General features: G+C 40.0%; 2 protein-coding genes across 2 annotated transcripts; one reads left to right on the forward strand and one right to left on the reverse strand.

Annotated features, from left to right (window-relative positions):
- Window positions 1–3475: 3475 nt before the first annotated feature.
- LOC113031090 (lathosterol oxidase) lies at window positions 3476–7190 on the forward strand. The gene is made up of 5 exons (XM_026182978.1): window positions 3476–3582; window positions 5062–5279; window positions 5793–5925; window positions 6003–6103; window positions 6215–7190. The coding sequence occupies exons 2-5, from the start codon at window positions 5070–5072 to the stop codon at window positions 6677–6679; spliced, it is 909 nt and encodes a 302-aa protein (XP_026038763.1). The 5' UTR covers window positions 3476–3582; window positions 5062–5069; the 3' UTR covers window positions 6680–7190.
- A 1074-nt stretch (window positions 7191–8264) lies between these two features.
- Window positions 8265–13084, reverse strand: plekhb1 (pleckstrin homology domain containing B1). The gene is made up of 6 exons (XM_026182318.1): window positions 12880–13084; window positions 11732–11884; window positions 11315–11417; window positions 11189–11228; window positions 10992–11082; window positions 8265–9014 (listed from the first exon to the last, which is right to left on the reverse strand). The coding sequence occupies exons 1-6, from the start codon at window positions 12914–12916 to the stop codon at window positions 8881–8883; spliced, it is 558 nt and encodes a 185-aa protein (XP_026038103.1). The 5' UTR covers window positions 12917–13084; the 3' UTR covers window positions 8265–8880.
- Window positions 13085–17726: the final 4642 nt, after the last annotated feature.

The raw sequence follows: 17726 nt of genomic DNA on the forward strand, positions 1-17726 counted from the left end.
TCAGTGACTCATCACTGCAAGCAGTAAAACATGGTGTTATCTGTGTTTATATTACACAAATAAATTCTTAATATTGTACATAAATTTGAATATCATGTTATATAACATGCAGTAATATAACCATAAAGATGTATGATAAACATAATGAAAACTAAATGGAAAATGGCAGTGTGCTCTGTTAAGGTGTATGTCATGAAAGCAAAACAGCTGAATTTGAACAAAATCACAACTAAAGAAGAGACACGTAACTCCGATTCTCCATTTGTGGCTTATTTAAAATTAGATATCTTGATTAAAAAAAGTGACCCACTGGATATAATATAATATAATATAATATAATATAATATAATATAATATAATATAAAAGCTTTTATGAAGGGTTATGCTATAACCATTTTACTGCTTTTTCCTATAATAATCCTATACTTTCACATTGAAGGTAATAGTGTGTCCAGTAATAAATCCATGTGTTACACTAAAATACACTAACGTCCAGTGGTGCTACCATAAAATCTCTGTATATTCCCATAGTGCCTGCAGTCATGAGTAATATATCAGTAACGGCTGAGGCTGCTCTCACTTGTACATTAGAGCACTGCTGACATCTTGTGGTTAGACAGGCGTCAGGGTTTTGTTTGTTTGTTTCTGTCACAATAAAAAGGAATTTGTCACCACTGACATTAACATCAAACTGCATCATTTTGTATACTTTTTTTCCATTTCAAGTTAAATTTGAAGGCACAATACTCATCTGGAAGGAGAAAGTGTGGCTTACATCCAGTAAGCTATTGTTAACTCATTTTGACTTTATCACATATTTATGTTATTCCTTAATGTTTATGAATATGTGCTGTAGGAATTCCCCACCTTTGGGACAAATAAAAGTTGCTATATTTTATCTACTGTCACAGTCAGACAAGAGAGGTATAAAGCTGGGAAAGTTATTTTAAAGACAGTGCAGCCTAAGGTATTTCTACTGTCCCAGCAAGCCAAATGTAATTATTTCATATTGGAATATAATTTTGCTTTTCAATTGCATTAAAATACTTATCTGTCTGGGTTTAATTTTAATCAAATCAAATCACTTTTATTGTCACATCACATGTGCAGGTACATTGGTACAGCACATGTGAGTGAAATTCTTGTGTGCGAGCTTCACAAGCAACAGAGTTGTGCAAAATACAACAATGTAAACAAGCAAAATACAAGAATGGCTACATCTGAAACTAATAAATATATGTACAATATATAATAGTATATGCATTTCTGGATGTGTATACTAAATATTTTTCTACGTGTGTGTGTGTGTGTGTGTGTGTGTGTGTGTGTGTGTGTGTGTGTGTGTGTGTGTACACATATTTTACAAATTAAATAGAGTAAACAATAAATAAAATATATATAAAAAAAATTTAATATACAGAGTTGAGACATGTGCAAAACAGTGGCATTACTGTACAGTATGGAGTGCATAATGTTAAAGTTCCAGTAGTGAAGCTGAGGTGTCTATGACGTGTTCAGCAGTCTGATGGCCTGGTGGAAGAAGCTGTCTCTCAGTCTGCTGGTACGGGACCGGATGCTGCAGAACCTCCTTCCTGATGGAAGCAGTCTGAACAGTTTATGGCTGGGGTGACTGGAGTCCTTGATGATCCTCCCCGCTTTCCTCAGGCACCGCTTCCTGTAGATGTCTTGGAGGGAGGGAAGCTCACCTCCAATTATCCGTTCAGAGCACCGCACTACTCTCTGGAGAGCTTTGCAGTTGTAGGCGGTGCTGTTGCCATACCAGGTGGTGATGCATCCAGTGAGGATACTCTCAATGGCACAGTGGTAGAAGGTCCTGAGGATGCGGGGGCTCATGCCGAATCTTTTCAGTCTCCTGAGAAAGAAGAGGCGCTGCTGCGCCTTCTTCACTGTTTTGTTTGTGTGTACTGACCACGTAAGATCCTCAGCCAGATGTACACCAAGGAACCGGAAGCTGCTCACTCTCTCCACAGCAGCGCCGTTGATGGTGATGGGGGTGTGTACTTCTCTGCACCTCCGGAAGTCCACTATCAACTCCTTTGTCTTTGCGACGTTGAGGGTGAGATGGTTGTCTTGACACCAGTGGGTCAGGGCGCTGACCTCCTCCCTGTAAGCTGTCTCATCACCGTTGGTGATAAGACCCACCACTGTAGTGTCGTCCGCAAACTTCACAATGATGTTGTAGTTGTTAGTGGCCGTGCAGTCGTAGGTGTAGAGTGAGTATAGGCGAGGGCTCAGTACACACCCCTGTGGAGCACCAGTGTTCAGTGTGACGGGGGATGAGGTGATGCTGCCCAGTCTGACCACCTGGCGTCTGTCAGACAGGAAGCTAAGGATCCAGCTGCAGAGGGAGCTGCTCAGTCCTAGATCCTGCAGTTTCCTGTCCAGCTTCGAGGGAACGATGGTATTGAATGCTGAGCTGTAATCTACAAACAGCATTCTCACATACGTGTCTCTCTTCTCCAGGTGTGACAGGGCAGTGTGTAGTGTCAGGGCTATGGCATCATCAGTGGACCTGTTGTGGCGGTATGCGAACTGTAGAGGGTCCAGTGAGTCGGGTAGTGCAGAGCAGATGAAGTCCCTGACCAGCTTCTCGAAGCATTTGCTTACGATGGGGGTCAGGGCTACAGGTTGCCAGTCGTTCAATGAGGAGATGGTGGAGGATTTGGGTACAGGGACGATGGTGGCCATTTTGAAGCAGGCTGGGACTACAGACAGAGAGAGGGAAAGGTTGAAGATGTGCGTGAACACTCCAGCCAGCTGAGCCGCGCATGACTTGAGGACGCGGCCGGGAATCCCGTCCGGACCAGTAGCTTTGCGTGCGTTCACCTTCCTGAAGCACCTCCGCACATCCTCCTCAGACACAGTGTGCGCACTGACGTCATCCGCGGTGCGCACACTGTCCGGTCTCATGGTGTTCGCTGTGTCGAATCTAGCGTAGAATACGTTTAGATCCTCACACAGAGGATGCTTTAGTTAACGTGTCGTCTCCAATTATGTTGTGCATGTCACAGTTTAACAGTTTCTCAGTGCTGTATCTGGGTTTTGTCTTAAAGCAAACTAGTGTAGTCATGGAAAGACTACTAAAAGTCATTTTTTAAAGTGCAGTGCAGATGCTGGAGGATGCCGAATTGCAGCAATGGCTCCCATATTTATGTAATCCTTCCATTTAATACAAGGGAAGTGAAAAACACTGAATGACTTTCAGTACCTAAAGTTTGTAAATTAATTTTGCTACTATTGTTCTGTAGTTCTGAAGTTATAATGGAGCGCATTCGGGGCGTTTTGTCGTTCAGGTAAAACTTCCTTTAAGGTGTTTCATCTTCTGTCCTGATGATCCAGCTGTTGCAGGACATTTAGCACAGATTCAGTAACGCCATGATCAGATCCTTCGACTAGCCAATAGGAAAACACAACAACCCTGCCGTGATGAAAAACTCGTCGCTCATTGGTGAATCTTCGTGTGACGTTTTGGGAAACTAGCTGTTAATTGGTCGTCTGCCCGACTTTAGTTGAGTGAGCCTCCCTCCATCGTTGTTCCGGGATACCTGCAACCAAGAAAAGGTACAGTGCTATTTACATGGCTGTAACTTTATATTAATAGTGTGACACTCCAGGTTAGTTGTATTTAAACCCGATTAAGCCTTTTTGGAGTCCCTTTAGTGAAGCCAAATTCTGCAAAAAATGGGGTTTCTACGCATAACGAGTAGTTATTGTCATGTTTTTGCGTTCATGTATGTGCTTTGCAAAACTTTTCAGTGTACATCCATCCAGCCTTCATTTTTCATGTTTCAAATACCCATTTTTAATTTTCTTAGAGGAAAGTGAGCGATGTGGAGCTGTGACGAAATACTTTACGCGTTTCGGTTGAAACGGAAACGGTAATGTTAAAGACGGACAATGCAAATGCTTATTCGGTTTTTGTGATTTTTACAAACTCCGGGCTCTTTCACTTACCGTTATGTGTATGTGACAGTTAGGCTATGTTATCTGATCTAACCGGTTCAGGAAAGTGATCAAAGAAAGGCGGCCGACGGCACGCTTGGTGTCGGTAAATGCCACCGTCAGGTGTTTCTTTTGGTGGAATTCCAACTATGAGTCTGATTTACACGCCTGATGGGCACCTGCCGTTAAGTCTGTGGGAGAAATGCAAACTGCAAAGAAGGTGGTAAAAGTACCACTTTCAGATGGGGGGGGGAATTAAAGCCTTATTTATGAATTTAAGAGTTTAAGCGTTTTTTCAACAAATGTGACTTTATACATGCACTTTTTAAAAAATCCACTAAAATAAAGTTTAAGTTGGATAATGACACAAAGGAAGTGCCAGGAGGCCTTCCAAGATGACTGCATCTTGGCTACATCTGTCTGATATTTATTGGAAAACTAGTTATGAAATTCCCGAGCTGCCAGACTAACTACTGCTGTGGTTGCTCTAACATTTCCAAAAAAAACATGTAACCCAACTACGAGGAAGACAACAGTAACTCAGCAGTCTGTGACTTTAAGCCCATTTGTTTGCCTACATTGCCAGTTAAGACTGAACCTAGAGGAGTAGCAGGTTTGGTGTTAAATTTGAATATGTTCAGTTGGCAGCCAAGGGTGGCCTATCAGCATTAAGCAGGAGGTGTTGATGGAAAACCACCAACTCACTACCTGGCAGCAACAGCACGCCACTGTATGAATCACCATATGTTACTGAACCAGGAGTGGCATACAGTCTGTGACTTTTCCATCTCTGCATCACTCTAAGATGGCAACGGCTGTAAAATTTAGAAGCTATGAAAATGAGCAGTGGAGGTGGAGGTTCGGGCACTCGGCTAGGAACTTTCTGTGCACCCTCCATTGGATATTTTATGGGCAACTGGGAAGAAGGATTTGTGAAATGCCTCAGTTAGCATACTCAATATGACCTGACACCAGATAAGCAAAAGATAATGGATGGCGAGAAAATTAAAGGTGAATAAGGGAGACTAAACCTCTCAACACTCTCAAAAGGAAATGCTCTGATATAAATATTGACTTTCTTTTGTTGTATTTTTACAGATTCAGCCATGGATCTTGTGCTGAATGTCGCTGACTACTACTTCTTCACGCCGTACGTGTACCCAGCGTCGTGGCCTGAAGACGGAGCCCTGCGGCAGATTATCAGCCTGCTGGTGGTGACGAACCTCGGAGCTGCAGTCCTGTACCTGGGCCTGGGAGCCATCAGCTACTACTTCATCTTCGACCACAATCTGATGAAACACCCACACTTCTTGGAGGTATAAAGCCCATATCTTGTTTTTATGACTGAGTGTTGGCAGAGCTAAAGCTTGCAATCAATTGACCTTTGTATCTGCAAAAGGGTGTACAGATTTATAGGAACACTTGCAAATTACTGTCGTGTGCACACTATGGCTTCAAAACCAAGAATTAATAGTGTTTTTATTGCGAAACTAACTGTATTTTATAGTTGTTTATGTTACTGGTTTCACCTCCTGTAGTGTTGTTAATGCTTTTCCTGCCTAACGGACATGTAGTGTCTACATGTAGTGATTTAATTGGGCCATTTAACTGGGGTGAGGGTCTCTTCATGAAAGCCTTTGTGTGTCTTTTAAGGCTGGGTGAGATTAATTTTTGTTTTTTTAGCCCCCAAACTACTTTGTTTGAAATGCGCTTTGATAATTTTGTCCATCAAAGTTAATAACAGGAATTCCCCACATTGGTTTCTTTTTTTTTTCATTCTTATTTATTTTATTACATATTAAAAAAATGTTACTTATTGTTATTTGTAGAATCAAGTATGGCGAGAAATCAAATATGCGATGACCTCTCTGCCCGTGATCAGCATTCCCACTGTGGCTTTGTTTTTCACTGAAGTCAGAGGCTACAGCAAACTCTACGATCATGTTGCCGATTCGCCCCTCGGTAAGCTGAAGAAGCAGCAGAAAATGTTTCAAATTCTCCTAAAGTTTTTGTCGGTGACATGACCTCTGTGCTTTCAGGTTGGCCCGGCCTTTTCCTGAGTATGATTTCATTCCTGTTCTTTACTGACATGTGCATCTACTGGATTCACCGCTTCTTACACCATAAGCTTATTTACAAGGTGAGGACACTTGTGTTTTTTCGTACTGGCAATATACAATTGCTGAATAGTGGAAATGTCTTTATCGTGCGTTAAACTTTATTGACCTCACTGCTCTCTTGTCCCCAACAGCTGTTTCACAAACCACACCACATCTGGAAGATCCCCACTCCCTTTGCCAGTCATGCTTTTCATCCAGTGGACGGCTTCCTGCAAGGAATGCCCTACCACATCTACCCGTTCCTCTTCCCCCTCCACAAGGTGCTCTACTTGGCTCTTTACGTTTTCGTTAACATCTGGACCATCTCCATCCACGACGGCGACTATCGTGTACCCGGAGCTCTGACGAGCGTCATCAACGGCTCAGCTCACCACACTGACCACCACCTCTTCTTCGACTACAACTACGGTCAATATTTCACTCTGTGGGACCGCCTGGGAGGCTCCTATAGGCACCCGTCAGCTCTGATGGGGAAAGGTCCCCATGATCTGATCAGGAAACTTCAAGCAGAGGGAAAGTTGGGAAATGACGAAGCGAAGCCTAACGGGCAAGTGAATGGACGGGCTCAGAGGGGAGTTACCTGTAAGGAGGAGTAACAGTACGCGGGTTATGAATAATTTCAGAAAGTGATCTCTATTTTTTTGTAAAGACAATTTGCTAAAGCCCAGCGTATTGGAGAGTAATTGGAGTTCATGTATGTGCCAAATAAGCCTTTGTAAGAATTGAGTTCTTGTGGAGCAATGAGTGAATGTGAAACGGCTGCCCCTGGTTGGACTGCACACACATACCAATCACAAACTATCGACTAACATCCGGAGATGGGGTGTTGTTTTGTAGTGTAACAGATTTTTGCGAACCGCGCAGCAAAGAGACTTGAGGATCACCAGAAAGCTGGAGCTGCTGGAGCTACTGGAGCTTCTTCAGTCACAAACCAGACCTGAGGCTGATTTCACAGGGCTCTACTAAAGCCAGAGGTTTTTATTTGACAGGTTATAAATCAGAGTAACCCAAAAGTTGAAACACTGGCTAATCAGCCATGCCTACTTTGCACTTCCAGCTTTTATTATTATTATTTTTTTTTTAAGAGTCATAAGAAACGTAAGAGAAGAGCAGCAGAGGCCTCATTAACTTTAATTTTTCAAAAGTCGTGTCTTCTGTTGCAATTTAATTAAAATATTGAGAAGATGGCAATTATAAGTAACCGTTAGAAATTACGTTGCCAACAGAAGTGTCAAAGAAATTCTGAAACATTTAAAAAATCTTAGAAAATGTGTTTTATAGATATATACTGGGCAGTTTCCTCTCGGTAGGGAATAAAGTTTGTGGGATAAATATGGGTGCCACATGTGGTTCATTTATTCTTAAGCCCTCACATGGATCATACCTTAAACAGACCTGCATTTATACATCCATCCCCCTCAAAGCACTGATGTGGTGTGATGCATACAACTCCATATTCTTGGTTCTTTCTTTTCGAGCTCTGCAGGATTTTTTTTTCATGTGCACTGATTCTGGTTATAAAGACAAGAGAATTGTTGAACGCGATCATTTAATACATGTTTTGCATTTTAATACTATAGTTGTAGCATGCGACATAGAACTGCAATAAATGTATGCACCGAAAGATCACACAGCTCATGTCAGTCTTTGCTGAGATTACATTAGCATCATTGTCAGTGTGTTGATGGATACAGAGTAGAAATGCTTTGTGGATATTTTTTTTTTTTTGAAATATTAATACAATAATAAATTTGAAATATATTTTGGGAAAATAGTGTCTCTTTATATTTTATTTTAAGAGCTTGTATTTTATGGAAGCTTGTTTCCACTTCCAAAAACAACTTCTTTTTTTGCTTGGGATTAATGTCTCAAAATTTCAACTAAATAACTCAACTGACTCATGGGTGTCAAATGTTTTCCTTATTGGTGGACTCCTCAAACTTCCATAGTTGTTGGACTTGCAGTTGTAGTTTAAACCCATGGTTTCATCAAACACTTTGACCTAAAGGCAAGCTGACTGCCTAAGACGCAGTCTTCAGTCCCTTGAAGTTTGACCTGCTGAGCTTTTGGGTCATCCGTCCATCTTCAGGTAGTCGAGGCAGCGATACTGACGAGAGCTATGAAAAATGCTAGTTAGTGGTTGTATAGCTAGGACTGTTGTGCAGTGAAAACAAAAGTGAATTTCAGTGTATTATAATTTATTTTTAATATATCTACTTGTTTTCTAGTGAGGTGCTAATATTTTAATATTTCTTACAAACTACACTTTGTCTAGAATTCCACTGGTAAAATAACTCGTATATAAAACCAACTTCCTGCTTTGCAAACGTTCATAAGTGGTGATGTAAAACTCTACAACCTTGGTGCTGTTGCAGTACAATGTGTAGTGTTATACCAAGAGTTTTGTGCATAAATCTAAACAAGTAATTTTTGGTGCTTAAACTTAACCAGCAAGTAAAAGCAAAACTTACAAAAGACAAGTGAGAACAAAGTGCACAAAGCTCCCAAAAACCACATTCTCGTATGTACGCTTTAAAACCGTAATGTTTGTTCTTCTAATATTGTGGCAGCCAGTATTTTTAAAACACAGACGACACAGGGGAGCAGCATCTGACAGTGTTTTACACGTTTAAGATGACAACGCAGGTTTTATATGCTCATAATAAAGAACAAAAGCAGCTTTTTTATCAGAGCAAGTATGATGGGAAAGCCTGTTCTACACATGCTCGTTAGATGTCCAACTCCCTTGTCTTGGTGACAGGCAGGCTTTGCTCTCCTGTCAGTAATGTCAGTCATCTCAGCAAAAAAACAAGGGCATCCAAAGGAAGGATCGCATGGCTGCCCCGGCTGCCATTCCTGCTAACATTCCCAGTGCTAGATGCTCCACTACGCCATCAAACGGGTCCCTTTGAACAACCACCTGGTGGGTTCCTAAAATATAGACAGAAAGAAGACACTTATACCATTTGTGTTAACATGACAGTCGCTTTGAATGTCTAGAAAAATAAGGGCAGATCAGGATTGTAAAAAGGGACAATGTCAGAACAGTCCGCAACTTGAAGATCATTGTGGTGCTGTGGATTGTGCACCGATGATGAACTGAACTCATTTATTGACAAAGGCCTTTTTCCTGGTCCCGAATTTAAGTATCAGCTCGTGTCAAATCCCAGTTGTGCTTATTAAAATGAACTTAAACTAACTGGCATACAGTGTGCCGGTATTGCAGTATCGATGGGCTTCTGTGCAAAAACTAACCACAGTGCATGCGCGTATCTACCACTTCCACTGGAAATTTAAACGCAAGATCGATGCATAAACAAAAAACATGAAGTCAAGACAGCATAAGCATCATTTCTGGATGAAAACACCTAAACATTCCCTGAGGTTATAAGAGAATGATCAGACTTCTGTTAGGAAGGCAACAGTAACTCAAATATCCACTGATTACATTCCAAGTTTGCAGAAGAGCATCTTTGAGTGTAGATGGGCTGCAGCAGCAGAAGACCACACTGGCCCAGCTAGGCCCAAGAAAATGACAATACAATTCACACAGGCTCAACAAAACTCTACAACCATGGGATAACACACCATGTCACAAACTGTTTTCTTGAACATGACCATAACTTCATCATGCTGAAACTTTCTCCACAGTCACCAGATCTCAATCCAGCGGATCAGCTTTAGGATGTGGCGGAGCAAGAGATTTTTACATCGTGAATGTGAAGCTGATGAATCTGAAGCATGTGATGCTATCTTGTCATTGTGGACCAAAATGTCTGAGGAATGTTTCTAGTACTTAGTTGAATCCATGCCTATGAAGAACTAAAGCATTGCCAAAGCCAAAAGGGCCTTTTAACCCAATGCTAGCAATGCAAACATAAGTGAAGTGAATGTATAAAACACATGGCATAATACTTTCAAAGTAAAATCCTATAGGCTTTTACTTTTAAAAGAAAATCATTAAAACCCAATTAAGTGAAGTATTTAAAGCCCCACTAATCTGCCTCTTGGCTCATTTACAGAGCAGGTGTGTGGACTTGTGTCCAGCTAAATGTGGACACAAATATAAAACACTTACAACATCATAAAGAAAAATTGTTATTAGCATACCAATTACTGTTATTAGTCTAAGCACTGCTCACTGTCACGTTTAAAAAAAGGTTGCTTTGTTCTACTTAATTTATTGCTGATTCAAAGCACCGCCCAGCAGGAGCATCAAGTGCCCTAAATCTAGCTCCAGAATTCAATTAGCTCACAAACTGAGCAGATGTGTGGAGGCAAACAGTGCAGCAAGAAAGAGTACTCAGAGTAACACATGTCGCATGTGGGAAACCTTACAAAAAATATGCATTATCACACATGATGAGGTTATACAGAGGTAATTGCAGTGAATGGTTCTGGGTTTTCTGACTGTTTCCTCACAGGCTACATACCAGCTACATCATAAGTGCTCAGTTCTTGTGGTGTGCCATGTTTTATAAAACATACTGCAGCAACCAAAGCAGTTATGGATTATTTAGATTACTGTTGAATTGTCTGCTTCTTTGGAAGAAGAAGACAGCTGCCATATTTCAATTCCCTGTTGTTTACAGGATTCAGAAAAGAGCCCTCATAAGCCAGCCTGTTTTTGCTCGATAGGATATGGTCTAGGATAATGAATGCAAATGAATGCTGTTGTTTTTGATCCAGTATATAGACCGCAGCATTAGATTTATTTAGTGTAGAGCTAAATGCTTCTTTAAAATGCTCCACTTGGTTAATTTTATTGTCCTAAAATTACAATATTAAAGGGAACTATTATAATTTTCCATACTTTAAAAAAATGGCTACATATTATAATATATGTACTATGTATTATATTAAGTCGATAATAAGTCTAGTTTTCTGTGTTAAGCTATGATATCTTACCTGGTCCTGCTCCAGGTGTTATGTAGACAGTGTGGCGGCTATTGAGGGGGACAGCCTGGTAGGAGTCATCATATGGGTCATATGTGAACACCTACAGTGAAAAAAGCAAAGCACTACTTTTAGCTCTGTGGTGGAAACACTATCTGAGAGCTTGCTGATCGTGTTTAAGCTTTTTACAGAAAGCATGAAGCACTCACCGGGTTTCTTCTGGTCTGCAGCAGAGTCAGTTTCCACGCTCTGAAAAATAAACAAGCAGGACTGAGAAACTGAGGGACGGTTGTGAAGTAAATCAGAGAATAATGAGGCGAAGCGTGAGTACCTACATTGATTCGTCTTCACTGTTTGCGCACAGGTTGAGTGTTGAGCCGTCCATGAGGTGAACCACGACGAGATTCTCCCTGGGATTGCTCTCTGGTGGAGTCACACCTGGAGTAAAATTAAAGGAGTAAATTACCCATATTTGTTAAAGGTAAACGAAAGGTGAGAATGAATGAGCTAAAGCTTCTTTCCTATTTTATAGCAAACTGCGATCAGGCCTACTGTAAGAATACACGTTTTTGCCATGGACATGGTAATCTATTATCATGAGATATTTTCTTCTAAACTTCTATACAGTCTGACCAATATGGTCTTTAAAATACTGCACATTTAAAGCACTTCTGTGTGTCAGCGTTCACACTTAAATAGTGATGGAACATGTTCGCTTCTGGGTATAATTGTATCACAGATCCGTGCCGTACCTCCACATTCCTGACCGGACTGCACATCTATGCATGCTAATTTGAGACTGACGCGATGCTCCAGCTCTCGCCTGTTGTCTGACTTGTAAAAGCAAAGACTCCCATCGATCCAAAGGTCACACCAGTTGAGCTTCCAGCGTTTTAGGACAGAAGCTGGAGAGGAGACACATGCCACATTGTAAAATTAGTGCATGGTAAGGTGCTGGGATAACTTTAAACTTCAGTTTAACATCCTTCTGTTGCAGGCCTCACATCTCAGGTGATTTAGTAGTTGCTTTTGAATGTAGTCCCACCCCTACCCCTCCCACCAAGCAGGTGTATCTCCATTGAGTGTCCTTGATAAGCCACTTAAAGGCATGGCCAAGAACAAATAATGAGATTACAAGTTACAAAGGGTAGAGTTTCATAATGCGTGAAGTTTTCTAGAAAATCCTCAGTGTCGAGTTTGCAATCTGGTCACTAACACAAATACACAACACAACATACATGAAAAACAGCCCACATGTATTAGCTATGATTAGAATAAAGCTAATAAATGATAGTAGAATTTAAAGCTTTAAAACTCTGGGATGTTGTTATGAACCAATGCAGTATTGGTCATCTGTAGACACAAAGCATCTAACCGAGCAGTTAGCAGGTTGAAGCAGGCAGCTGTATTTAGTGAGCTGCTTTAAAATTCAAAGGATAGCCTTCACAGAGATATGCAGCACACTGCCTGTCCCACGATAAAATTGTAATCTGCAAAAATGCAAAAGGTTTCAAATACATTTCACTGTGCTAAGTGTTATCACTTTATTCAACGCAGTTTAACATTTACCCAAAAAGGTGAGGTAAAATGTGCATGTAACATGCTACATGTCACATGTCTAGTCTAGATGTTGATGCTCATACTTAGTCAAACTCCTTAAAAACAGAAAAGTAAAAGAAAATGCAACGGCCCTTATCACTACACTTAACAAATGCAGGTGAAATGGGTGAATATTATTTTAATTATAAGTCTTGTCCTGTAGGTCTTGTCTCTTAAAGCACCCAAAAAATGAAGCCTACATGTTTTTATACATTAACTGAACCGAATAATCGAACCTTTAAGTTACTAGCACTAATTTTATTATAGAATTCCCTGAATTTGTGAAGAAAAAAAAACTTACTCTGTCTCCACAACCAGCTTGATTTCAGGAGCGCCATAATCCTCGGATGTTGTTCTTGTTATTAGTTTGCTTTGATAATAATCCAGGAGCAAAAGGCTTGCTTATGTCTAAGAGACTCTGCTGTTGGAGGCCTTTGCCTGGGTTTATATGGCCTCTGTCCTGCGGATATTGAGGTATTGGTAGATTAATCTGGCTCTCACCAGGACTGACACTGATTCAGAGGATCATTCTGGATTAGGAGACCACGCCCTCTCTCAACCCCCCCATCACTCTTTCTGAACTGATTTCTCTATCAGACACTTGCACTGTGGGCCACACAATGTTTAAGTTGTTGAACACTCTTATTACATGAACTAAACTCCTGTAGGCCTCAATCCACAGATTCATCTGCACATGCATGACATGCTTTTACAATTTAATCCCTGTCCTAAAATAACATCCAGAGGATTAGCCTAATATTACCCAGGTCAGTTCTGTCAGTCTTCTCAGAATGTCTGCAGGTGATGCATGATGACATCATTTCCTTTTCTAGCCTACAGAAAGTTCTGGTCTTGTTTACATCAGCTCAGTCTCCTGATGGTGTGTTTACACCAGTTCCTAAATTCGGAACTAGTTTTTGTTTGTTTGTTTGTTTGTTTGTTTGTTTGTTTGTTTGTTTTAACTGTGTGTCAATATGTTATGTTGTCACACCCCATACAAGCTCTGAAATGGCGGCTTTCCTCCCATTGTTGCAGTTTTTCCATGAACCACTTGGTGATTATTGTTGATGAACAGTTTTGAAACTCGGCATGAACTAAATATTAATATATACGATTTTATTAATAATAATAATGATGATACACTGAGTGTTAATGGTTTACTGGAGCATGCCTCTCTGTTTTTAAGGGACACAAAAGGACGTACCCACAGGTAAAATGGTAGAGAAGTTGCAGAAGTGGTTCTGTTTCTTTAGGAGTTGCTATTTGACATCCAGGGCATGACTTGTCTTGTAAACATTTCAATCACAGTGGGGATCGTGGAGAATCTTGACTGCCGCCTCTCATAATTCCCAGCAGGCGTCTTTATTTGAAAGCTCGGCTCACTGCAGTCAGAAGACGTATATGTGCTGCTGTTGTGTTTGATGAACAGAATCCGCTCTCTGATTGTCAAATTTTTCATTTTAATATATTTCTTCTTATCTAAAGCTTTTTTCCCCTCTAAGTGATGTTTCTCTCGGTCCCTTCATATAACTCCTGCTGTTTTATTTAAGAGTTGAACCCCTGAAATCAGTTATAATCTGACATTTTTCAGTAGCCAGCTTCCATCATGTTTGCCATAGAAATATTTTAATGTATACCCAAAATGTTGGCATTTAATACTCAGTCTAAAACATATACAGTAACTCAGTCAGACATCTTTCTTTGCCCAGTTTACCCACTATTACTCTTCTCCACATCTTCAGTTCATCTGAACCTTCCCTAATGGTCGCTACCAGTGAAAACCATTACATCTTCAGCTCTGCCACCTTTTTGTCAGTGCCACGGTCTCCAAACTATACATCAGAGCAGGTCTCACTTCCATCTTGTAAACATTCCCTTCTTGCTGTTCTTCTGTCACACCAGAGAGAGTGAGAGGTGAGTAAATATTGGCGGATGAACCACAAAAAATACTGACGTCAACTCGTGAATGAATGAAAAAGTACTGAAACCACTATATAATGGAGAGAAGCCAGTTTGGCATCACTGACAGGAATAAATGGCTTTTGGTGTGCACATTCAAAAAATTTTTTACAAAGCAATAAAGACTAAAGTAAGAAAATAAATGCGAAGAATGCTAATTTACAAATGTCATGTTGATTTTTGTATTTAATGGTAAAGTTTATGACATTTCACAGTGGTTAAAAAAAGAATGGTTCCTCCAAATGGGCTTTTTCTTTCCTTTCTTCCACTTCATGAGCACTTGCATGCACCAAGAGTTTAGAGCCTGATAAATGTGAACATTTATTGATGAAAACATGGCAAAATGGCCTTTTCTGCTCTATTTTTGATCCCGTGTGCATGAGAGAAAAGCCAAAATAAATTCAAACTCTTGAACCCAGTTCTTTTTTTTTAGTCATTAAAGATGTATGCTCAGAGAAATCCTTAAAAGCCCCAAACTACCATGACATCCGTGCCCATGATGAGAGTAAACTTCTGATGATTTCTCTTAGCAAATGTGCTGCGTCTAACTGTTTGTCTTCATGTTCCTCCTCTGCAAAGCTATAAAACACGAAAGCTATTTAAAAGTAAATCATGACATATAGATCAGTAAAGTAACAATAAACACATCGAACTACATATTGCTCCTCCAGGATCACTGAATAAAGAGTGCAACAGCGTGACTTACTCACAAATTGGTCCAAATCACAGTTTGTTTCTCCCCCAAAACTCTCCTGACTGTTCCCCAGTGTTTGTGGTTAGGTTGGAGGAGCTGCAGATGCTTGTGTACGGATAGAGCCGAATTATAATCATGGCTGTATGAAATATTTACTGTTGGGAGATATGATGTAAACCCCAGGGTTATGATCTGAATGTAGCACAAATGTGGAAAACTAAAGAGAGACGGAGAGAGAGGGACGCTATGTTTGTTGGCTGCTTTTTGTCTGCTGTTGTGCAACTCCCACAGCTGCAATGGCGGACAGACGGCTCACTCACTACTCGGTGGGTCAACAAAACTTTTGGATATCTCTGTAACTCATTGGCGGTGTGGCACAGTCGCATTATTTGAGCCATGGGTGGACTTTGGACAGATTCGTGCACAACAGCTCCTGGCAGAAAGAGATAACACCACAGATTTTTTTTTAATCCATTGAGAAGCACGGTGGTCTCGGAAGTGATCTAAAGGTGAAGGGGCTATGTTAGCAGGTGTTTGATTTTATAGTTAAAGTTATTAAAAATTATATGGAAAAAGGGAGAAGACTGACAGTGAGAGAACATTTATAGAGTTGGAAAAGTCAACATCCTCCTGGGTAAATCCATAAATGACTAAATAAAGCTTCATAGAAATACAGATATGAATTGAAGTGTTATTTTAGTCCAGATCAATGTGAGGGAGCCACAGTCTCCACTGAGACACAGTTAAATATCAATTAAAACTAAATCTTTGTTCCAAGTGTTTTATTTATTTATTTAATATTTACCAAACTAAAATACATACAGCACATAAAACCAGGTACATTTCTACCTTTCAGCCCTAAACTGCTGCATATGCGCTGATGAATCAGATTAAAATCTTCAATTTTCTTATTGCTGAGGATCTTCTGGGGGCCAAAGACTCCTCCAGATGGCTGATAGCCTGCTTTGGTCTCACAGAGCTGGTATAACACAGAGCTCAAGACTAAACATTATTGGCAAACTTACAGTGAAATTGCGCATAACTTTATTAAAAATGATACCTTTTTGTTTTTGATCAATTAAAAGCTCTACTTTCAGGCCAAAAACAAACTTATTATTGAAATGGGTTGGTACAGTTATGAAAGAAAAAAGGCTAATATGTCTATACACAGTTTGCTGCTTTTAGTAGTAAAATAGCAAAAGAAAAATATGAGAGCTCAGTAAGAGCCTTCTGTCGATAATCAATGACTGATAGCGATCACTGTGATGACTTATTCATCCATTTGCCTTTTTTTTCTTAAGTAAGGATATCCCATCATCTGCTGTATTGTTAATTTTTTTAAAGCTGTCATGTGGCATGATGATAAAATTCAATCTTGTAGGCACACTCAAATGCACTCAGCTTAAAATGCATGTTTTTGAACTGTGTGAGGAAAACTGAAGAAAATTAACCGACAGAGGCACAGAGAGGAAAGTCAGGCCCATAAGGGACCCACTCCCCCAGTGGAGCATTGTGCTGCACTGTGTAAATCTAATAGCGTTACACTGCATAGTGATACATTTTTTTCAGTTTTCCTGCAGAATGAGTACTTTAGATGTTGACAGAAAAGTAGATTTACCTTGTAATGGCCTGATGTTCTAAATGCAGGGCTTTCACCTGCATGGAGCATTTTCAAATTCTTACATTGGTCTTGACGACCTAAACACATCTTCAACCACTGCTTTTTAATGTTAACGTTTTCATGCATGAGCCTCATTGTCACATATATTTCGGATCTATATTAGAAAAGGAGCTGAGGGTGAACTGATACCCTGCTGGCTTCACACAACTCATAAACTTCTCTCTTCCACAGGAGCCCACAAAACTTCATGGCTGCCATCTGGTGGCAACATTATGTAGGCCTGTTAACTCCAGTGACGCTGACATATTCATGTTGCAGGTGATACTCTAAATGAAGAAAAAAATGAACTCACTAAAAGACACATGCCTTTTATTCTTTTGCCAGTTATATAAAGTTAGAGAACTGAAAACTAGTTTGATTAAATGCCATTTAATGGCATTAACTTTATTAGGAGTTATTGCTGTGCAGGCAAAAATGTAAGCAATGTTGTACAGTAATCATAAATCAAAACTATTCTGGCTTTATAAGTGAACTTAAATCTAACATACACATGTCGTTAATGTACAGTAAATAATTTATTTTATGTGATAAACGTGTGTCAGTTCCCATCACTTTATGCACATCATTAAAAACGTGGGTTTTTTTTTTTTAACTACGTGAGTGTTAAAGCATTGGTATACACCGCAGACTGTATATAAATGTTTTATAAAATATATTTTATACATACAGTGATCTGAGTATTTGCCCAATACCTAATTAATTATTGGGGGGTGGGGTTTTGCATTTCTGTCACGTTTAAATGTTTTAGATCATAAAAAAACATTTCAACATTTCATTCATTCAAGGAAAGAAAAATTATCCAAACCTAGCCCTG

Source organism: Astatotilapia calliptera, chromosome 10 (genome assembly GCF_900246225.1).
Source record: "Astatotilapia calliptera chromosome 10, fAstCal1.2, whole genome shotgun sequence".
In the NCBI taxonomy this organism is placed as follows: Eukaryota; Metazoa; Chordata; class Actinopteri; order Cichliformes; family Cichlidae; genus Astatotilapia; species Astatotilapia calliptera.